General features: G+C 29.3%; 1 protein-coding gene across 1 annotated transcript; it reads left to right on the plus strand.

Annotated features, from left to right (window-relative positions):
- Positions 1–3,414: 3,414 nt before the first annotated feature.
- Positions 3,415–24,608, plus strand: LOC119601499 (homeobox protein Hmx). Its single transcript, XM_037952456.1, has 3 exons — positions 3,415–4,994; positions 19,536–19,645; positions 22,890–24,608. Exons 1-3 carry the CDS (start codon positions 4,213–4,215, stop codon positions 23,648–23,650), a joined length of 1,653 nt encoding a protein of 550 aa, XP_037808384.1. The 5' UTR covers positions 3,415–4,212; the 3' UTR covers positions 23,651–24,608.
- The last annotated feature ends 133 nt before the right edge of the window (positions 24,609–24,741 follow it).

Below are 24,741 nucleotides of genomic sequence, written 5' to 3' on the forward strand. Positions count from 1 at the left end.
CATTGAATATCAACGCTGTACTCGCATTTTTATGCCAGTAATTAGCGTTCAAGTAATTTTCTGAAGGGGGCTTATATGGGGGATAGGGTGAGTTATCCACACATTCCACATGAAATTCGGTGACAAGATTAACGTTTATATAAAAGTTTATTATTTCGAATTTCAAAACCTTATTTCATAACACGTATTCTTAAGCCAGCAATGATCGTTTAAATAATTTTCTGAAGGGAACCTTATATGGGGTAGAGGTAGGGTCATTAATGACCGATCCACATACAATTTGGTAGAGAGATTTTGCCTCGCGAGGTACTTACTTGTGTCAAATTTTATTGCTATATTCGCATTTTTTGCCAGTAATGATCGTTAAAGTCATTTTCAAAAAAAGACCTTATATGGGGGTGGGGTCATTTATGGGCCGATCCTAAAAAAATTGGTAAAGAGGTTTTAGTTCATATGAAACTTACTTATACCGAATTTCATCGCTATTCTCGAATTTTTCGGCCAGAAAAGGTGTTAAAGTCATTTTCAGAAGGGGACCTTATATGGGGTTTAGGGTCATTTATGGGCCGATCCTAAAAAAAATTGGTTAAGAGGTTTTGGTTCATAAGAAACTTACTTATACAGAATTTCATCACTCTTCTCGAATTTTTAGGCCAGTAATGATTGTTAAAGTCATTTTCAAAAAAAGACCTTATATGGGGGTAGGGTCATTTATGGGCCGATCCAAAAAAAATTGGTAGAGAGGTTTTGGTTCGTAAGAAACTTACTTATAACGAATTTCATTGCTTTACTCGCATTTTTGGGCCAGTAATGTTAACACTCAATTTCGGAAGGGGACCTTATATGATGGATAGGGTCAATAATGGACCGATCCTCAAAAAATTTGGTAGAAAGATTTGGCTCATATGAAACTTATTTATGTCGAATTTCATCGCTATACTCGTACTTCTAAAACAGTAATGCCCATTAAAGCTGTTTTTTTTTTTTTTTTTTTGGAAACGTGGACCGATACATTACCGAACAAACCTTAGCAAAAAAGAATATTTATGCAAAATTTCAACTGTCTAGCTCCTTCCGTGTGGTCCCTATCGTGATTTTAACAGACAGACGGACAGATGGATTGACGGACGGACATGGCTAGATCATTTTAGAATTTAATAAGGACTCAGAATATACATACTTTTGTGGGTCTATGACTAATATTTCGATGTGTTACAAATGAAATGACAAAATCAATATACCGCCTCATCTTTTTTGATGGTGGTTATAAAAGGTATCAATTAAGTAATAGTACAGATTTTTAGAAATTTGTATATTTAATTTTAGTTCAATAAAAGGGCTGACTTCCAAAACGTACCAATACAAAGTTTGAATACAATTTTATTGCGGTATTTATATCTAGTACACATGTAAAGTTTCAAAACATTGCAACGATGCTTTGTTTATTTTCACGTTCTAAAATATAGAAGATGCAAAGTATTGTTTTTAGTAAATCAGCTGTTTGTGTAGTTTTAGCAAATAAGTTCAACAAGCATCAACTTTAAAACTGATGCTCTGATTGCCATATCGCTGCGTTTCTAATACTTGTCGATGACGTTTTGAAACAGTATGCATTGTCAATATTTTGTACTGCGGCGTTATGAAACACTATACTTTGTTCGTACACAAAGCAACTGACGTTTTGGAAGTCAGCCAAGATGTACCATTTTATAGACGAAATATACCAGAATAGGTTCCGATGCAATGAAAATGAATGGTGTTTGATTTTATGTTTCTATGTTCAATATTATGAAAAATTTAAAAAGTACCGATTAAAAAAACAAAAAAGTACCGAACAGTTACTTCCAATCGGAGCCAAGTATTTCAAAATTCTTGTAAATTCTGCTTTTGTGAAAAGTACCATTCAAAAGTACCAAATTATTCACCCAAGTTTGGTCCTAAGTAGGACTTGGAATCCGAGTTTCAAAAAGCACATAAAAATTGACTCAATGAGATTAAATAGATTTAAAATTCCCATATTTACGCCACTTTTGGTACTTTTTCTCTCACTGGCGATGGAAATAAATGCAATATTCCCAAAATTGAAATATCGTAGTTCCGCCCTATTAATAAATATGTTTATAAAACAATTAATATAAAGTAACTTATAACTACGTTTACCCCTTAAAGGCCCAAATTTCCCAAAAGTAAGAAATTTACATTTGTAATTAAAATGTGGTCCAAAAAAGTTTCAAAGTGCAGTTTTTACCCGTTTGCTCCTAAAAATAACCGAATTTCGAAAAAGTACCAGACACCTGTCAGCTTATTATATGTGAATAAACAAGGATAAGAGAATATATTGAAAATCTGTGATCGCTTTTGTCGATTTAATAGGTTTCATAAATGAAAATATCTGATAGTATGATTCAAAATTTGGGTTCTTAACAACATATATCTCGGGATATAAGAAAATGTATTTAAACACATATACCGGCAGACAGACATCGTCAAATCGATTTCTCAATCAATACGAAGAATCACAAACTTATCACATGAATAAAGGATATAAAGATAAATAAATTGTTACACTGAGAGGTTCGATCAATACTTGATTCAAACCCCATATATAGGGCCACATCAGAGCTAGTATTTAGTAACACATGTTAGCATTTTGCTCGGTGTAACAGTTTATTCTCTTTGGCTTAGAGACATATTGGCATTTCTGTCTGTTCAAGGAAGTATAAAAGCAACACAATCACTTTGTCCTTAAATGAAAAATAAAGTTATTGTTGCAATAGTGTAACACTTGACCTTTTGTATATTAAATGATTGATTTAATGCTTTTTACAAGAAAAATATATTGAAATATATACATACGTTAAAAAAAAACACAGTCAAACGAATATATAGAATTGATAAACAACAGGGAAACGGAAATGAAGACAAAATAAATCTGTGTAATGAAAAACAACTCGTTGGCAAAATGGAATTGAAACACTTAAGCAGAATAGAACTGAGTGAATCCAACTTCAACTAAAACGCTGAGTAAAGAGGGGTGATGTAAAGAAAAAAAAAATAATTTACTCATTTGGAAAAATGGATTCGCAATAGTTAAGTGCAAAAACCAACCCTCTGCTACAAATAGAAGAATGGAAAGAAAACAAGGTGGCAAAAGAGTCTTTGTCTTTGCTACAATTGTATTTGTTTGTGTGTTTTGAGAACATTTTCCTGTCTGTAGAAACGGTAACAAAAGGTGGTGGTAGTGTGTGTATGGATGTGGACTAATAGTGAAAAACCATTTTTACGCTTAAACATTTGTGTGTGTGTCTGTGCTATTTTGTATTTTTTTTTTTTTTGGGTAGTGTTGGCAAAAGACTAAAAGAATTTTAAACCAACCACCTTAGATTCAGTTGTGTTTTAAACACAAACAGACAAACACGTCATCAAAAACTCAACTAAAACTTTATTTTACAAAAAAAAAGAAACGAATTTTCGATATAAAACGGTTTACAACGTTTAACTAAGAAAAAAAAGTTTGCAAATATTAAATAAAAGAGAGGGGCCACAATTGTGGAAAACAAAAAATAAAACAACAATTATTTGATGTTGAAAATCCTCTAAAAAAAAAAACATTTTTACACACTCTCTCTAACTAAAATTTATTCAATCAACAAACATTCACACACCCATACAACACTCACACATAAACACACCAAAAACTATAACGTGCTCAATAGAATTTTCACAAAAAAAAGGATATAATTCTAGCAAGGATAATATATTTGTAGAAGTTTGAATGTAAAAAAAAGTGTGTGTATAGAATTTTCGCTGGTTTGTCTGTCTTTCTGTCAAGCGAGAGTAGACCGACAGTAAACGTTTGTTAACGGTTACGGATACACAACAAAGGATATGAACGATTTAAATGTAAAACATTGATGATCGTGAAAGGACGTATACATTTTTAATAACGGATAAAAATAGCTAAAGATTTTTTTTCAAAACAATTTTCAAATTTATAAAAAGAAATCTCTATAAGAAAAAAACAAAACGTGTACAAATGAAAGAACACCTTTAAGAATATTATAAAAAAAAGTTTAAATCAAAATTAGAAAGAAATAATAAAATGAGAAATTAAAAAATCATTTAAAAAAATCCATTATTGTGTTAAAAAAAAAAAAAAAATTATTAAAAATTAATTAATAAACAACTTAGAAACAAATAACAAATACAATCATGTCTTCCTCTGAACATGAAGTTGATATCAGTGTGGTCTCTAGTCCCGAACCCAGTCCCATGGGTTGTGGTCAAGAGGGTCATGAAACGCCTCTCAGATCCAACTCACCGGCCCGTTCACATGGTGCCTCAACGCCCAACTCCAATCATACACCCACTACAGCCGCAGGCACACCCACATCAAACACTTCCAATTATCATCATCACCACAGTCCCACCACTATGGCTGCAGCTGTGCCACCAACAGTTTTACATCATCACCTACAGCATCATTTGAATTCTTTAAATGCTGGCCATCCGGTAGCTCTGCATCATGCTCTGCACAGTTTTGGCCATTTAACACATCCTGCTCATCAACATTTACTACATCCAGCTGCTGTAACACCGGCGGCGGCACATCATTTTTCCAATGCTCTCAATAGTGAACGTCTTAGTCCACCGGCTATGGCTGCCATGGCTCCTAAATCACCCGAATCCACCACTACCGAAGAATCACAAACAAATAACAATAATAATAATTCAAAGATGTTAAATAATAATGAAACAAATACCGCTGGCGGTCAACAACAACAATCAGCAGCTGCTGCAGCAGCAGCGGCAGCTTTAAATGGCAATATTAATAAAGTCACATCGGGCAATGGTTTCACTAGTTTTTCCATTTCCTCCATTTTAAGTCGCAATGAACCGAAAAAGAATGGTTCTAATTTAATTACACCCATACCGCAATTGCCGCCGGCTACGGTAGGCGCTGGAGGACCACAAGATGCTGCCATGTTGTCAAGGTAAGAGTTTTTTTTTTTTTGGGAATTTTTCTTTTTTAAAATCATAAAGATTTTGTGAAGTAAATTTCGTGTTAAATATTTTTATAATATTCAGAGCTAGAATTTTTTTTTAATATTAACTATTTCGAGTCCATTTTATGGTTTGGGACGTTTCAGTATGAGAAATAAAATTAAAAGTAATGATTGTGATTTCTTATTTATCGCGAGTATTCCTAGAATTTGTTTATTGTTTTCAAAAAGAGAGCTCATTTTTAGGCTTACATAAAAATGGTTATTATTTTAGCTTTCAAATTTGAGAATAATAACGGATTTTAGTTTCGTTCGAGAATATTCTGGGAATCTCTTCACTTAACTGTTAAATTATTTGTAATGCTCTAATAGTGGCATGCTTTTAGGCTTACGTAAATTTTTTAATTTTACTCTAAATAGGAAAAGTTATTTAAAGTTATGGAAATTTTAAAATTTTTGACTTTGCATTCATAATAGTTTACTGATCTAAGATTGGTATATGATTTTAATAGCTTTCGAGAATATTCTGAGATTTTTTTTGTTTAAATGTTCAGTTGTATGCTTGATAGTGTGGTATACTTTTGGGATTTGTTGAAAGTACATGTACATGATTTGAAAATTCTCTTAAAAGTATAAAGTGGTAAACGTGGTTAACAAAAATTTATAAAATTTATCATTAATTAAAAGAATATGTTTATTTTCAAATTCCAAGAATTGGTTTTTACACATTTGAAATAATTTACATAACAAAAAGCATACTTTTAGGAAAACATAAAAATGTTTGAAAAATATTTATATATTAACAAAAATCACATGAATTCTTTGAATTCGGTGTAACATTGTGAGAAATATCGATTCTTTTCAATATTCACATTTCTTATTTGTTTCGAGAATATTCCAAGAATTTGTTTTTAAAAATTTGAAATAATTTACACAACAAAAAGCATATTTTTTGGAAAACATAAAAATGTTTGAACAATATTTATAAATTAAAAAAAAAATCAAATGAATTCTTTGAATTCGGTGCAACATTGTGAGAAATATCGATTCTATTCAATATTCATAAATTTAAAGAAATATGTTTATTTTCACATTTCTAATTTGTTTCGCGAATATTCCAAGAATTTGTTTTTACAAATTTTAAATAATTTACATAACAAAAGCATACTTTCAGGTTTACATTAAAAAGTTGAACCAACATTATTAAATCTTATTTGTTTATGTTTTTTTTGACATTTCTAAATGATTTCGAGCATATTTCAAGAACTCGTTTTTACAAATTTGAAGTAATTTATAAAACAAAAGCATACTTTTGGGCTAACATAGAAATGTTTAGTTTTTTGTATGTATAAGACAAATATTTGTTTTTTAATTCAAATTAAATATAGAAAAATTACTTGTTTACAGAATTATTAGAAAATAAAACAATTTTGAAAATTTACTTGAGAAAAATATCTATATTTTTGCATAATGACAAAATTAACAAAACTCCAGTAAATTTTAAAGAATTTGTCATCAGACTAAATCCCTTAAAAATCATATTACACCATAGCCAATTCAACAATTCACCTGTAAGTAGCAACTACTAAGAAAAATGTCTGGAATTTTATAAATCTTTTAGATCGAAAAGATAATAAAATCCAAACAAATTGTTCAATGTTAATCGCTGTATAATTTTACAAACACTTTAAGTGTTTCTTGGAAAAAACTTGATATATTTAAATTTGTGTAATTGTTTCAAAAATAATTATAAAACCTATTGAATTTCACTTAAAGAAAGGACAAACGATCAAAATTTTATTAACAGCTGATAAATTTAAATAAAGAAATATTGTTAATTAAAAAAATATAATACACCCCTACAATTTAAAAGTACTTAAAAGTGACCCATAAATGTAAAATGTAAAACGTTAAAGGTCATTTTAATAACTTTAATATTAAATACAAATGCCTTACAAAAATTTATGTTAAAATATAATCAAGGATCAAGTTACTTTTTTAAGCAGTTTAACAAAAATATATAACCAAAAGTTGCTTAAATTAAAACTTCGAGAAAAAAAACAAACCCCTAAATGTATTAACGTCTGTTAATAATGATCATTTTCATTATATTAACAGAAATTATATAAATATTCCCCCTTTTGGCCTGAAAACATACTTACATTTCTGTTTTATTGGTAGTGGTAAATACCTAAAGAAACCCTGTTGGTTTTTTATATATTTTTGAACAGATAAAGATCTGGCAAGTGCTAAAGTGATGTACACACATTTATTTAAAAATTAAAAAAAAACCCAAAAAATACACACAAAAAGAAGCCATCAAGATAAAAGCGGATCCTCCCGCGTTTGTGGCTCGTGTAAGCGTGTGTATTTGACAGCCAGCCAGTCAGCCAGGGAGTAAATGAATGAGTGAGTGTAAGTAGGGCTTCTTTAAATTGGCGCTTTAGTTGACGTGTGCTTACCTTTTTGATAAATTTATCACATTTAACATCTTTTACAATGAATGTATTTTGTACATTAAAGGTTTTTAGCCCAAAAGTCAAAAACTGTATGAATGATTAATTAAAGCTTAACAAAGTCGTTGAGTAATCGTTTAATTATTTAGTATATTTTAAGGGTTTTTTCTTTGCATTTGGGGCGTCTAGTTTAGATAATAAAATTGATTAATGTAGCTTTATGAATGTTTAAATATTTTGATGGAATTACTATGTTTGTATTTTTAAACACATAATTTTTCTGCTTAATTACAAATTTGTTTGTAAATATTGATGAAATTTACGATTAAAGTTTAATGAATAAAATTTTTGGTTGTAGAAAAAAAATTAAATTCTTGGAATAATAAACTAAAATAAATAATAATTTGTCATTTTTTTGATAAATTTTTAAATTAATATAAAATTAAAATTTTTTCAAGAATATTCCCAGAATTTTTATTTTACATTCATAATATGTCATAATCTGATCATTGAAAGACATGAATGTGTTTAAAACTTTAGTTTTCAAAGATTTTAATAACAATTTCTGTCTTTCATATTTCATTACTGTCTTTTTTTGACAACATAATAGAAGGCTTTATTTTACTACTAAGAATAGTTCCTGGAATATTTGCGAACATTTTTTCTAACAGCTTAAAAATATGTTTTCTTTGTAGAAATAAGAATATAAATTCTAGAATTTTATTAAAACAATTACTTCTACTATTAACTTTTTAATTGCCTTATTATAGGCTTTCTTATACAAGAATAGTTCCCGGAATATTTGCGAAAAAAACATTGAAATAATTAATATTTTTAAAATCATTTTAAAATATGTTTTATTCCTACAAATAGCAGTATAAATTCAAGAAATATACATATAAAACAATTATTGCTTTCTTGTAGAAGTAATACTAGTTCCTGGAATATTCGCGAAAAAACAGCTTTAAAAGGTGTGTTCTTTGAACTAATAAGAAGATAAATTCAAAAAGTATATTATTCAAAAATTACTCCTAAAAGTATGAATTTTTCTTGTACAAATTCTTAGAATGATCGCGAAAGATACAAATAAGAATAGTTCTTGGAATATTTGCGAATAATATTGAAACTATTAATAATTTTAAAGCAGCTTAACAGCTTTAAAATATGATTTCTTTGAGAAATATATTGAAACAATTACTACTACTACCTTTTTAACTGCCTAAATTTATGTAATCTTATAAAAGTAAGAATAGTTCTTGGAACATTTGCGAAAATAAAAACTTTGACAAAATTAATACTCTAAAATAAACCGCGAAATGTATTAAAATAATAACTCATAAAGGTATACATTATTTGTTGTACAAGTTCCTGGAATATTAGTGAAATATATTAAATTTCAACTTAATTTATTTTTAATAAAAACTGGCTATTTTAAAAATATTTGTACATATAACTTTCATAAGTAAAAGTTAATAAAAAAATTTAATATTTTGTTTATTTTTAGAAACATATATTTTAATTTTAAAGCTTATTAAACAATTAACATTTTCCCCTAAATGCCAACGTTTAATACCGAATTTTAATGTTAAACTTTTAGTAAAAATCCTGTGGATTTAAAACAAAAAAAATTAAACGAATATAAATTTATTTAAAATCATTTAAACAATGACTGCAAAGTGCTAATGCAAATATATAATGCTTTGCCATTTTTTGTTAAACATTTTTTATTTTAGCAATTATTTTCGACTAAATGCTTCTAAATGTTGCAAACATTTATTGTACTTACAAATTATTAACAGTTTAGTTAGAATGGCTTAATAGGAAATGGATTGTAAAGTCAACACATATAGTAAAACAGACAGACAAATAGTCATTCAGTTAGAAAAATTCATACATATGTATGAACACATTTGTAAAAACATTTAATCCCTTTTTATATGCTGTATATAAGATTATCATATTTATAGCAGAAATGTGTAAAATTTTAAAGGATGTTTTCAATGTGTCTGTGTGTACGAAAATGCCAATTCAGGATTACAAATTTCAGGCAGTTTGCTAAAGGTATTAATTGTTTTGAAATTAAAATATTTACGTAATATAGGAACAATGTATACATTTTCAATTTTCAATACCTTTAAATCTCTGCATCTAATTTATTATACATTTTGATGGTAATTATTTAATTTTAATTATAATTGTACTTCATTAATACAATAATAATGATAACAAAATAGAAAAAAATGGACAAATTTCTTACATCATCTTAACATCAACCACCTATAGAACCAATATATATTTATATATGTTCCATATTAAATAACCTTAATACAAAGGATTTCAAACAAAACAATAGAACAGAACAAAATATAAAAAAGGAAGTGCTAGCAACAAAAAGGACACTAGCATAGTACTCGAGTCCATACAAAATTTGCTATTATATAAAGTATTTAGTTGGTGTTATTACCAAAGGGTGTGTGTATGTATGTGTGTAGATGAATATGAGTAAAATGCTAAAGAAACAAATTTGTTTTATTTCCCTGTTTTGTTTTTGTAGATTTGTGTAAATCTGTTCTGGGTACTCTAGCTTAAGCCGGCAAAAATAACTAAAGCATACACACATCAAATTTTGGTTCTTCTTCATTTACAAACTTATCAAATTTCATATTGTTTTTCTAGCAGTTTGCTCACATGCCATATTTTTGTAAAGCTAGATTTTGTCTATGTTTTGCTATGGAGGGTTAATATATTTTTAAGGATTCTCTTTTTTTTTCGCAATGTTTGTTACTTTTAGAGTTGTTATGAGAGATGTTAATGGCGCGATAGTGAAAAAATGGCTATTTTGTTAGTGGGAAAGAAACTGGAAAATATGCAATTAATATTGTTTTTTTTTTAAGATAGAAATCTGCTTAAATGTCCCAAAACATGAGGTTAAGGGTATTGTTATCTGATTTTTTTGGGAGTTTATTAGAAATTAATTATGAGATTGTTTAGGGATCAAAATTAAAAAATTATTTGATTTGAAGTTGTAGCCAACAGTTGATTGACTTGCTTTAGATATGTTAGAATACAGGCTCTGACCCAGTAGTTCGGGAGGACGGTTTCTTACCTACCACCTAGCTACCCAACTTTGTAGATGCCATAGATTACAAAGAGACATTCAGAAAGTTAGTTAAAAGTAGTCAATAAATGGCAAAGAACCTTTTCTACTGCCTAGATTACTTGGGGACAGTAAAATGATGACAGTCTTTACTCTCGTTTACAAATAGTATATTTGTAACGAAAGAAGTAGATATTAGAGGCATCCCGGTGGATACAATGACTCTTTGTCGTACTTCTAAGGAACAATTAAAGCATTTTCCTACACTTTGGTCCAAAATTGTATTTCTTTGCTGAAAACTGAACTGAATAAACAGTTGATTGATTTGCCTTAGATATGTTAGAATACAGGCTCTTACCCAGCAGTTCGGTAGGACGGTCTCTAACCTACTACCTAGGGTAACACCTAGCCACCCAACTATGTAGATGACATAGATTACAAAGAGACATTCAGAAAGTTAGTGCAAAGTAGTCAATACATGGCAAAGAACCTTTTCTACTTGCTAGATTACTTGGGGACAGTAAAATGATGACAGTCTTTTCTCTCATTTACAAATAGTATATTTGTAACGAAAGAAGTAGGTATTAGAGGCAATCAGGTGGATACAATGACTCTGTGTAACTTCTAAGAAACTCTTGTCCGAAATTGTATTTCTTTGCTGAAAACTGAACCTTTTACCAATAAAGCATTACGTACAATGTTTAATATGAATGATAGTTAATCCCGTTACGCATAAATTTTAATACCTCTATACAGAAAATCGCAACAAAAACAAAATCCACCACTTACGCACATTTTGCAAACAGAACTCGATATATATAGAGCAAATGTCATAAAAGTCCTAGCCACCCGACTATCCAGATTACCTAAATTACAAAGAGCCATTCATAAAGTTAGTCCAAAGTAGTCAATACATGGCAAAGAACCTTTTCTACTCCCTAGATTACTTGGGGACAGTAAAGTGATGACAGTCTTTACTCTCGTTTACAAATAGTATATTTGTAATGAAAGAAGTAGGTATTAGAGGTAACCAGGTGGATACAATGAATCTTTTTCGTACTTCTAGGAACAATTCAAGCATTTACTACACTCTGGTCCAAAATTGTATTTCTTTGCTGAAAACTGAACTGATTTTTACTAAACTTTAACCTTTTACCTATAAAGCATTACGTACAATGTTTACTATGAATGATAGTTAATCCCTTTACGCATAAATTTTAATACCTTTATACAGAAAATCGTAGCAAAAACAAAATCCACCACTTACGCACATTTTGCATACAAAAACTCTATATATAGAGCAAATGTCATAAAAGTCCTCTAATACCCACGAATGTTTACAATCCAATAAATACAATACTTGAACAATTTTACAAAACAAACATGAGTAAGTTACTCTAGCAAAATTGCCATACCTCTCTTGCTACCTTCATCATACGGAAATCAATGAAACTTTTCAAAACGCTACTGGACGCAAAAATTAATCTTTTTACATTTTAAGATTAATGTGGCACGCATACGACACAAATGCTTACTCATAAACTGCGTATGCAATCAGGCGTAATATATTTTTTTAAGGAAAAAAAAATTCAAAGAAAGTAATACTAGGAAGAGTGAATCGCAACCAAATCTCTACTTAACCAACATAACATAAAACTAAAATCGATTAAAAAAAATTGAAAACATGAAAAACGCATGAATCAGAATGAAATTCAAGAAAAAACAACAAAAATATACATTTTCAAATGAGTACAACGACAATTGTATTTTGTGTGTAATAATGGTACTTACCCAGTCAAAACATCAGCAACATCAAACAATAAATAAATAAATATGAATTGCAAGAAAAAAAAGGTAATTGAAATATTTTGCTACTTTGTGGTTTTTCAAGTGACCAGGTTGTTGTTCGGTTCTTTTCTTCCTTCTTTACAGTCTCAACTAACCGCCACTTTAGGGGTACAAAGAGTATTATGCTGTAAATAGAAATGTAAAATGCAAAAAAGATGGTAATTAGTATAAAATGTTATTGCAATGAAATAATAGAAATTTTTAATTTAATCTTTGGTATACATGAATGATTTTTCAAATATAAATTCAAAAAGGATAATATTCCAAAAAAAAAAAAGATTTATTTGCCTTAGGGGGGGAGGTTTTAAATTTTATTGTGCAGGATTTTAACACCAAAAAATTTTTTTTGGTTTTAATGTTATTTTAATATGATTATGAGGGTAATTTGTTGGATTTTAGATTAGTATTTATGGTATTAGTTTTGAGTGTATGAAGAGTCTCTTAAGCTATTCAAATAATATGACAAACAATAAAGGTCCCTTAAGCTATTCAAATATTATGATATATTACAACAAAATAAAGTTATTGGAATATTCTCAAATAATACCAGAATTTAAAAAATGTTGTTTATTTAATATAAACTAAATAATTATTAATAAAATTTTGTTAAAATTTTATCATCCCAATACTGGAGTTAAACATTAAGCAAAAAAGTTCCTGGAATATTCTCGACTTTTTCAAATTTCATTATCACAAGCTTAATATTAAACAATAAGCTTAAAATTCCTAAAATATTCTTTAATTAAAAAAAAAAAAACAAAATTTTATTCATTCGAAAATATTTAGGAAATCAATAAGAAAACAATTCCCAAATATTCTCGAATAAAGTCAAAGAAATGTTTGAACGATATAAAATTCCTGGAATATTCACGAAGTATACAAACATTTAATATAAACTAAATAATTATTAATAAAATATTGCTAAAATTTTATTATTACAATTAAAAACAAATAAGAATTTATAGTCCGGCATGGCCGACCATATGATACTCTACACCAGTGATTAAAGTATTTTATTTCATTTTTACCTTAATTCAGAAATATTTTTGATGACAAAAAAGGGATTTTCTAAATGAGGGGTTATATGGGGGCAGGGGGTAAATATGGTCCTATCATTATGCATTTTGATAGAGAGATTTAGGTTAGGTTTAGTTATTTATGCAGAATATTATCATAATATTAGTGTTTAGAAGTGAATTGTGACCATCAAATTATTTTCTGAAGGAGACTGGTATGGGGGACTAAGTTAAACTAATTTTTGCCGACTTTTGAACTGATACAATAACATTTAACATATTTATGAGCTCAAAAGCCCTATTCGGGGGTACGGTTGTAGGGGGGCTATACGAAATAATGTACCGATTTTAACCACAATAGGATTCGTCCTTGGATCAAAAGAAGAGCATGTGCCAAATTTCATCAAACAGACTGAGGGACGGACGGACAGACGGACATATCTAAATCGACTCAGAAAGTGATTGGAAAGCCGATTGGTATACTTTAAGGTGGGTGTAGGACCAATATATTTGGGTGTTAATAAAGTAAAGGTATAATAAAGTTCCCGGAATATTCTCGACTTTTTAAATTAAAAATTTTATTATTATAAATTTAAAGTTAAGCAATAAACCATGAAGTTCCTGGAATATTCACGAATAAGTTAGTAAAATTAAAAAAAATTATGCAAATATTATTCATTCGAGAATATTTAGGAAAAAAATCCCAAATAGTATCGAATAAAGTATAATTAGAGAAGTTGTTGTAAATTTGTCTCCTTATATCGAGAATATTCCGGGAATCTATTGTTTATTTTTTAAAACTACTATTTGTCAATAAAAAATTAACAAAATTTAATTAAGAATTATATAATTTATATAAAAAAGAGCATTTTGATATTATTCGAGAATATTCCAAGAACTTTATACTATTTACACATTGTTTATCATATATTCATTTGAAAAATGTAACATACTTTAAGGTGTCATATATTACGTTTATGTTGTGTTAAGTTTAACTTAAAAAACTATAAATTCAAGGAGTATAATTATAAAACTCTAAGATAATTTTAGGCCCAAATATCTCGAAAACCTGAGATTAGATTCTGATCAGCTCAATCCTTTAGAAAATGTGTATGTATAATGGTAAGAATATTTTCAATCTCTCAATCCGTTATTCGTAACCTTTAGACCCCCCTTTAGGATATCTAGTGTTAAATGACATTTTGCTCACCTCCTTTTAATTTAATTGTTTGTTAGACATTATATTTTTTTGTTTGGTGTAACATTCTTTTTATTTAGTTCTTGTTTTATTTTTCACACTTAAATTGTTTCTCTAATTGACTTTTTAAAAAGCTTAACAAAAAAATAAAGAAAAATAAATATTGGTATTAAACCATAAAAGACAACAACAAAAACAACTCATACAAAAGATACTAGTAAAAAATAAAGTAGATATTTGTAAAAGAAACCCTACAAGAAACCAACAACTCAACCCAAAACAATTTATACAAATAAGAATAAGAAATATTTTTCAAAATCTTTTTAACTAAAATAACTTTAATTTACAAAATTAAATAAGAAAAATCACAATAAAATTAAGAAAAAATAAATAATAAAACAAATCAAATTATATATTGATTAAATTAAATTAAAAAAACAGGTCAGTTTGAACTACTAAAGGTAGGAAAAGGGGCGATAAAGATTTATTTCAATTAGCCAATAAGTACATGCATACATACATATATGTGTGTATGTATGTATGTATTAAATTCTTTTTATTTACAGCTTAAGGGCACAACTGTCTGTTAGTTGGTAATGGGGGGCGGGGGGTGGAGTAGGTTAGCGTTTGCTTTTGCGAGAAGGTTAGTGAGGTCTAGTGTATAGAGTATACTTTTCGTAGACATGCAAATACAAATCACTGACGTTTTTAAATCGGTTCATTTGACAATAGTCTAAAAGGTTATTAACAAAAGGTTAATGAACAGCAGGGTTGCTTGTGGTGTGTGAAAATATTACCGTAATACCAAGTAACTAAAATAAGTTCATTTATAAAACCTTTAAGAAATTTAAAACATGTGTGAAAATATGGGAAAAATAAAACAAGTAAAAAAGTATAGTCGGACGTGAACGGCCACGGTCCTTGGGTCAAAGGAAATGTGTGTACCAAATTTCATCCAATAATCTTCAAAATTGCAACCTGTAGTTTGATTACAAACTTTTCATAGACAGACAGGCAGACAGACAGACAGACAGACAGACAGACAGACAGACAGACAGACAAACAGACAGACATACAGACGGATAGACGGACATGGCTTAATCGACTCAGAAATTTATTTTGAGCCCATTACTATACTTAAAGGACCATTAATTCTATGCGTTACAAACATCAACACAAATCCAATAAACCTTTCCCACTAAAGTGGTGTAGGGTATAATTAAAAAAGGAATTTTAAAGAAACATGTTAATTAAATACCGAGAAAGAACTTCCATAGAAGCAAATAAGAAGTGGAATTAACTATATGGAAGCACAGAAAAAGACCTTCGAAAACAATGGATTTAATATAGATTTGTCATAGGATTTAGATTCTGAGTTACAAGTAATGACTTATTTAACTCCTTATTTATAAGTGAGTGTGGTAAATACTTACCACCAATTACACTAGTTATTCAAAATAGTGATAAGGTACTTCCATTAAATGTAATTCTAAAACAAATTTTAGCCCTAAAATCTACCAGACCTTTTAAATAAATTTAAAAAATTAAACTTAATTACATTAATTTATAATAAACAACAGCTCTTTATCAATACAGACCCCCTGTCATTGTTCATCATGTTTTCATTTATTTTTTACCATGCTCTCAATTTGTATACAAATAATGTCCTTTTAATTTAGATCAACATCTTATGCTAATTGTTTATATAAAGTCCTTTTAGATTTAAATCAAAAGATGTTAAAAACAAAAGCTACTTTTGTGCTGAAACGAAAAAAAAAACTTCCTACCTCACTCACTGACACCAAAAGAAAAAAAACCAACCTCAAAAATTATAATGGGCTAATTTCATTTTTAGCCGTAATATATTTTTTCCAGCCTAAATGAAAAATAACTGAAAATAAATAATAAATGTCTGTGTGAACTTAAATGTAATAAATACGTAAAAATTTAGCCCAAAGTAAAATGTTGTTACAAATTTTTTTTTTGTGTAAAACGTTAAATGGGTGTCATTTGTGGCGGAAATGTGGTAGATGTAAATAGACTGAAATTTGTTGTTGTTGTTGTAAAAGGTATCCAATTTTAAATAGATCTGTAGAGCTCCCGTTCGCTGTTGTTTTAATATTTGTATTTATTTTTTTTTTATTTTGTTATTAAGGGTAGTTTTTGAGTTTACAGTTTGTTTTAAAAATGTTTTTTACATTTTTCGTTATTTTTTTTTTTTTTTTGTAACCTAAACAATGAATTTTTAAATAAATTGTTTAGGTTTTTCCATCTCTATTTTTGTTGGTTTCTTTTTTCTACTGGTCTATTTGTGGTTTTTGTTTTTAAGGCGGGAAGGGGGGACTTTATGACCACTGAGTTATGGAGTTTTGAAAAATTAGCTGGTAGTTAAAAAATACATGTTGTTTAACATAAGGTTTCTTTTGTTTAAAATGAAAAAAAGAGGAGTTTTTTTTTTTTAAAGGAAAGACGTTTTTTTAGGGAAATATTATTACATTTAATCGGCTTTAAGAAGATAGATTATAATGCACTATTAATTGAGCTTTAAAGCAACTAAAGCTTTTGATTTTATTATATCATTTGGATCACATGAAAATGTATGACTTAAACCCACAAAAGTGGCTGCTAATTAGAGTCTAGAACTAGTCATGTCCTTCGGCATGTCTATTGCAAGCATGATATGGTTTGAATGGGAGAAGCAGTTATCAGTACAATTATAACGCATCAAAATATTGGTAGTAGAATCGAAAAATAGATTGAAACACATTCTCTCCATTTGTACTCTTTTAAACTCTGTACAGCTCGGTCTATAATAGATTCCAGCGTCCATTAAGTTCCTATCTCGAAAACAATTCTGATGTTAATATTAATATAAGATAGTTTTTTTATAAACACCTAAATGTATGCTATATTTCGTACATTATATTTATATTTCATTAAAAAACCTTTCCGGAATATTCCCGAAACAGTTGAAATTGTTCATGTTATTTCTAATTTATTGGAAAAAAACATTTCTGGAATATTCTCTAAAAAGTTGAAATTTCTAGCATTCCAGCTGATTCACAAAAACTAAAAATTAAAAAAAAAATAATTCCTAGAATAGTCTCAAAAGAATTTCGAGTTTTAGTTTTAGAGTTTTCCATTTGTACTCTTTTAAATTCTGTACAGCTCGGTCTATAATTGATTCCAGTGCATATTAAGTTTCTAACTGGATAACATTCCTGATGTTAATATTAATATAAGATAGTTTTTTTATAAGCACCTAAATGTATGCTATATTTCTTACATTCTATTTACATTTCATTGAAAACATTCCCGGAATATTCACGAAACAGTTGAAATTATTAATTTTATTTCTAATTTATTAGAAAAAACATTTCTGAAATATTCTCAAAAATGTTTAATTTGTTCATAATGTATAAATTTCCATCACTCCAGCTGATTCACAAAAACTAAATATATAAAAAAAGAATTAATTCCTAGAATAGTCTCGAAAAAATTTCGAGTTTTATTTTAACAATTTTACTTTTCATTTGTATAAGAGATTAATGCCATTGATGCAACGAACTGATTTCCATACATGTTCCATACATGGAAAAACAAGTTCTAGGAATATTTTCGAAAAAGCAAAATTTTATATTCTTGTTAAGTTTCTGTACTAGTTTAGAAAATTGCTGCCAATTTATATAAAAAGTAACAAAAATTCTAATAAAATGCCACAAAATTTTAATTTCATTTGAAATAAACTTAAACTGATTTAAACAAAAATTTGCTTAAACTTTTTTAAATCTTATTAAAATTTTTTACCAACAAAAAAATCAATAAAAATCTTAAATAAAACCATTTGATTGTATTTTTGTTTTATAAATACAAATTATAACAACTTAAAAAACACTTCTGACTTAAAGTAGAATATCCCAAGAAAAAAAAAATAAACAAAATTTTCTTTTAAGTATACAGACATTTTGTCTGGAGATATAAAATCTCAACTAAATCCCCTTAGAAAACTTGTTCTAAAAACAAAAAACCGAATATAAACGAAAAAAACTTTGACCTCTAATGATTACCTGTTTACATATACATACATAAGTAGTAAAATGTATAAAATATATCCTACCTATTAACAACTATTACCGTTATACAACCCAACCACCGCCCTAAAATACAACTACAGCAATATGGATTTCATTACCTTTACTACACCCTCAACCTCGTCCCACCCTCCCAAAAAAAAAGCATTTTCCCGTTACAAACCATTATACTTTACCCTTCTTAATCATCCATTAAACATCTTAATATTTAACATCTGAGGAAAGGGAAGAAGGAAGAAAATGTAAGAAAAGAAACAAATCACTTAAGTGCTTTATTAAGTCAACGAAAAAAAGAAAACAAAACATCAAACTTTGCTTTTTAACAAGAATGAAAGTAAAGATTTCCCAAAAACAACCCCCCAAAAAGTGTATGAAACGAAAATAGTACCTGTTGGAAATTATCTTTAAACTGATTTACGTACAAGACAACCCTTCAGATACAAATTTAAGAAGCTAATGTTTTTGTTTTGCCTTGATTTATCATGTTAAGATAAATGCTTGTTAAATGTGAATACATGTTTGATAGAAGTTTCAATTTTATAAGATTTTCTTAAGGGTTGTTGTTGCTGTTGTTGTTGCAAAAAACTTCTTTTATATTTTGTATAAAATAAATCTTATAAATATTAACAAGCTGTTGCTGTATAAAAAGCTTTTACAACAATTTATTTTAATATGTTTGCGTAAAAGTTTTTGTTATCATATTTAAAAAAGGGTTAGTTTAAGTTTAATTTTATTGTGATTATTTTGTTTGTGTAGTATTTATTAGAAAGAAATTATTGATTTGTATGATTTTTAAATGTTATTGTTTTTTTCTTTTTTTTTGCAGATTGGGTTTCATTTCACAATGGGGAGCTTTAGCTGGTCGTTATGCTGCCTTGTGTCCTCCTGGTTGGCCCTGGGCACCACAACGTATGCCTTTTCATAGTCCTACACATGGTAAGTTAACACTTTATAAAATACTTTTTTAAATAACGGATTTTTACGATATTCTCGGAGTAAAAAAAGAAATTCATCGAAAATCTTCTTTACATATACATAAATAATAATCTCAAGTAATCTCTAAGAGAGGAAATTTGTCAAAAATTTTCTTTAGAAGAAGAGAAGAAGGGGCTCAATGGACAATGGACCAACTTGAACAATTTTCAATATGCTTCCTCCCTGGTGCAGTAAAAGATTGATTCCAAGCTTTATATGAAAAAACAGACGGACGGACAAGGGCCGATTGTATGGTGGTTGGATGGAACAACGGAGCATTTTCAATATGCTGCGTACTTGATTCAATTATTTTATAAATTTCGACCTGTAGTTTGATTAAAAGCTTTACATGAAAGAACAGATAGACAGACAGGCAGACAGACAGACATACAGACAGGCGAAGATGGGCCAATTTTATTGGGGCTTGGTAAAACAATGGACCAACTTGAACAATTTTCAATATGCTTAGTCCCTGGTACAATAAAAGATCACGTATAAAATATCATGCAATAATTCTTAAAATTGCGACTTGAAATTTGATTCCAAGCTTTAAATGAAAAACAGACGGACGGACAAGGGCCGATTGTATGGTGGTTGGATGGAACAACGGACCATCTTCAATATGCTGCGTACTTGATTCAATTATTTTAGAAATTTAGAGCTGTAGTTTGCTTTACATGAAAGAACAGATAGACAGTCCGACAGGCAGACAGACAGACAGACAGACAGGCGAAGATGGGCGGATTTTATGGGGGCTCGGCGAAACAATGGACCAACCTGAACAATTTTCAATATACTTTGTCACTGGTACAATAAAAGATCACGTATCAAATATCATGCAATAATTCTCAAAATTTAAATTCATGGGAAATTCACATGAACGGACAGACAGACGGACAAGGGCCGATTGTATGGTGGTTCGGTGGAACAACGGATCATCTTCAATATGCTGTGTGTGTTTCATTCAATTATTTTAGAAATTTCGATCTGTAGTTTGATTAAAGACTTTAAATGAACGAACAGACAGACAGACGGACAAGGGCCGATTTTATGGTGGTTCGGTAGAACCACGGACCATCTTCAATATGCTGCTGGAAATAATTCAAACTTTAATATTATTTTTTAATCCAAAACAAGTATGCATTTGAGCTTAAATCAAAGTGAAAATACTCAAAATAGGTTTATTATAAGATCACTTTTATCCAAAAAGGCTTAGTTAGGTTTTGCGTACTTAACCGATTCGTACTTGAATCAAGTATTTTGTACTTGATTTAAGAAAAGACGAACTTACCACACTTCTGATTGATTTGAATATTCAATCCTTTTTTCTTGAGTTTCTTGAAAAGAGACAAATTATGGAAATCTGCTTAATAAAAAAATTTAACAAAAATAGTGTTTGAAAAATTTTGAAAGTTACAACAACTCAATAATTGTTTCTTTGTAAAATAAGCTGTTAAACGATTAGCTAAAAATTCAAAATATTTTACGTTGCGCTGGCATTAACTAAAGCTTACAATAAACACATTCTTGGGAGTATTAAATAAAATAGTTAACAACTATGTCTACATGTACAACAGCAAAAAAAAAAAACCTACATACATATTTCACTAGTTACTTAAGGCCAATTTACATGATCAAATTCAATTGCATTTAGTAGGGTCTTAATGCAAGAGGCCAATTAAATAGGCTTAAGCCCACAACTAAAATACCAATTCAAAAATAAATGCTACTCAACTATAAATACACAATACATGCAAAACTCTAACGACAGACAGACAAGCAAACATTCACAATAAAAGCCGTCTTATATGACTTCCGTTAGTTAAATGGCAGCCTACTAACGCTAAATATACATACATACAATAACATATACATACATACATGCAAACATACCAAGCTATTGGAATGCGTGCTATATTGCAACCGTTAAACCATTTTGAAATGTAATACCCTTTAATGAAACTATTTGTACAAATTGTTTTGGCCATTTAATTGAATTGAACATTTTACTAGAGCAGTTAAGTGTATAAGTGTATGTGCGTGTGTGTTTGTCTGCAATTGCTTGTACATATTTGTATTATTTTAGTTATTTAAGAAGTTTGCGAATAGTTTTGGTGGGCTTGAAGATTACAATGAAAATTACAGACTTTAGAGTTTACATTTTTCTTTGTCTTAACAAAAATATTCATTTCTTAAGAAACAATGTCGTTTGTACAACATTCTTTTGGACAAACACTTTTGCCAAGAAACCTTAATAACGTTGAGAATTTATTGGAATTTTGTTAATTGTAATTAATTGCGAAAAAAGATTAAAAATGTTTATCGTCTAAATTTAAATAAAGCAACAAAAGAATTTTGTCGATTAAGTGGATTCCAGAGCTTATTATTTCTTGTGTAATGAAAGAAAAAAGCGAAATATTTTTAGTTTCAATGGTAATTTAATTAAATTGTATTAGTTAATGTACATAAGAGCTAAAGGTGTGTAATATTTTAATATGTTTTTGTTTAGTAATTGCTATAAATCAATTTCTACAAATCCATAGCATATATTTAGGCTTAACAAAATATAGCCTAAGTTAAGGATGAAATTATTTCAAAAAACTTTTAAAAATCAATTTCATTACATATTTACTTAAAAAATCCAAAGTAATTAAACAATAAACCTCTTTTCTTGCACATATTCCAGCAGTATATGTATTTTTTAACTCTTTGTCTTCAGTATAATTATTACTTTTTTGTTTGTTTGTGTTTTTGTATATAAAAAAGTCAAGTGCCTGTTAAATTTTTCTTATAATTTCTGTAAATTGCTGACATTTATGACGTTGTTATGAGAAAACAAAAGATTTAACTTAAACGCCATTTTTAAAAACAAAAACAAAAAAGCAACAACAACAACAACATCAATTATTACAGTTATCTCTATACATACACAAAAAACACCTACTTTACAGGAAACTAAATATTGAAAAAAAAAAACAAAAGAAATAAAAACAACCACCAAAATCTCTACTCTCTCTCACTCTCTGTCCTAAAAAACAAAAGAGATTAATTTGCTCTGGGCACAAGCGCTTTAGTCATTACGCAGAAATTGAGTGTTTTAATAAAATTCGTAAAGAAATTTAATTATTTTATTAATATGAAAATGATTTAAAATTTTGAAATTAAAACTTTATATTAATTTATTTATATTTTTCTCTATTTACAGATAGCTCTTCTACAAACACCACAGAGAATCCCTCATCACCACCTTCCCCCCAACATAATGGCTCTCTGGCTAATGGTAGCAGCAGCAACAACAACAACAATAATAATGGCACAAAATCACCCTCTCCCCATTTATCCTATCAACAACATCATAATCACCATCATCATCATCTCTCACAACCCCATCAGCCCTCAACACCCACTAGTTCGAGCGCAGGTCTCAATCATCATTCCTCACACTCCAACTCTAGCTATTTACTACCCACCAGTTCAAATGAATCCGATGATGAGGGTGAAGAAATCATTGAAGAAGATGATGGCACTGATGGTCCTTCGGATGGTTCTTCACCTCAAGGCGATTCGAATCAAACGAAGCGTAAGAAAAAAACCCGTACAGTATTCTCTAGAGCTCAAGTTTTCCAATTGGAATCCACATTCGATATGAAACGCTATTTAAGTTCTTCGGAAAGAGCCGGTTTGGCGGCTTCTTTGCGTTTGACCGAAACACAAGTGAAAATATGGTTTCAAAATCGTCGCAATAAATGGAAAAGACAATTGGCTGCTGAGCTGGAGGCTGCTAATATGGCAAATATGGCCCATGCTGCCCAACGTTTAGTGAGAGTGCCCGTTTTGTATCATGATGGTACGACATCTGGTTTTGTGCCACCACCACCTCCACATCCTCATGCCATGCAATATTATGCTGCTGCCGCCGCACGCAACAACAGCCCACCTCGGCCACCATTGTCTTCACTCGTATAGGGGGTGGGGTGCTTAACTGCGGCCGCCGTAGCAGCTGCAGCAGCTGGTGTCTCCTCTTCAACAACGTCATCATCAACTACAACAGCCACAACTTCATATGGTAGACCCACAACGCCACTCTCACCTCATCATAATCTTCATTTGTCACACCATGCTCATCACCATCATGCCCATCATCATCATTTGCAGCACCTAATGCGTGCCTCTTCGCAATCACCATTTCATCATGCTGCCCACCATTCCACTTTGGCAGCAGCATTAACACCACTCTCTCAACATTCACACGATGAGTCTGAGGCCGATGATACGGCCATAGATGTGGAAAATGAGGATGAGGAACAACAACAACAACAGAACTCTCAAAGTGCTAATATAGAGGAAATGATGACGGGAAAGTTTTCTCAGACAAATGGTCACTCTACAACTCCTACCGCTCAGAGCGCACAGACAACTGAATTGCTTATACCAAAAACTCAGCATCAGCTGGCATTGGAAAGGCAGGTTAATGGTGTGCATAAGGCCTCAATGGGAGGAATAGCTGGCGGAGAAGAAGGAAAACTGAATGGCAATTTGAATCATAACAATATGGCAGAACAAATAAAAAATCATAAAATTTATTGAGAACACAAATTCTGGTCATAAACAAAAACAAAAAGAGATTTATGAAAGTCATATACACTGTAAAAAATATTAGGAAATAAATTTAAATAAATAAATTTTAACATTTAAAAAAAAAAATCCAAAATAAAGGAATTGGTTTCATAAAAACGAAAGAATTATAATTATCACATATTGTAAAAAATCCTATAAAATTTATATATAAAAAAACCAAAAAAAAAAAAAAAAAATATCAACCATATTAATTGTTCCTATTTAATTTCTGTAAATATTCTTCACCTATTTATTAACCTTAAGTCAATGATGTAAAAATATTATTCAAAACGAAAAATTATCAAATACTTACGAAACTTTTGTATATGTCTAATTGCTCAATATTTAGTATGTTAAATACAATATACGAAACATGTAAATTTATAATAAAATCTTCAGAAAAAATAAAACTTATTTTAACTTTTATGTTATAAGTATTT

This window comes from Lucilia sericata, unplaced genomic scaffold (assembly GCF_015586225.1).
Source record: "Lucilia sericata isolate MDLA Ls3-8-SP2 unplaced genomic scaffold, ASM1558622v1 Contig000170F_arrow, whole genome shotgun sequence".
Classification (NCBI taxonomy): Eukaryota; Metazoa; Arthropoda; class Insecta; order Diptera; family Calliphoridae; genus Lucilia; species Lucilia sericata.

Coding starts and splice junctions, on each gene's coding strand:
- LOC119601499 (XM_037952456.1), top strand. CDS start 4,213: ATGTCTTCCTCTGAACATGAAGTTGATATCAGTGTGGTCTCTAGTCCC. Junction 4,995..19,535: donor GATGCTGCCATGTTGTCAAG/GTAAGAGTTTTT, acceptor TTTTTTTTGCAG/ATTGGGTTTCATTTCACAAT. Junction 19,646..22,889: donor TTTTCATAGTCCTACACATG/GTAAGTTAACAC, acceptor CTCTATTTACAG/ATAGCTCTTCTACAAACACC.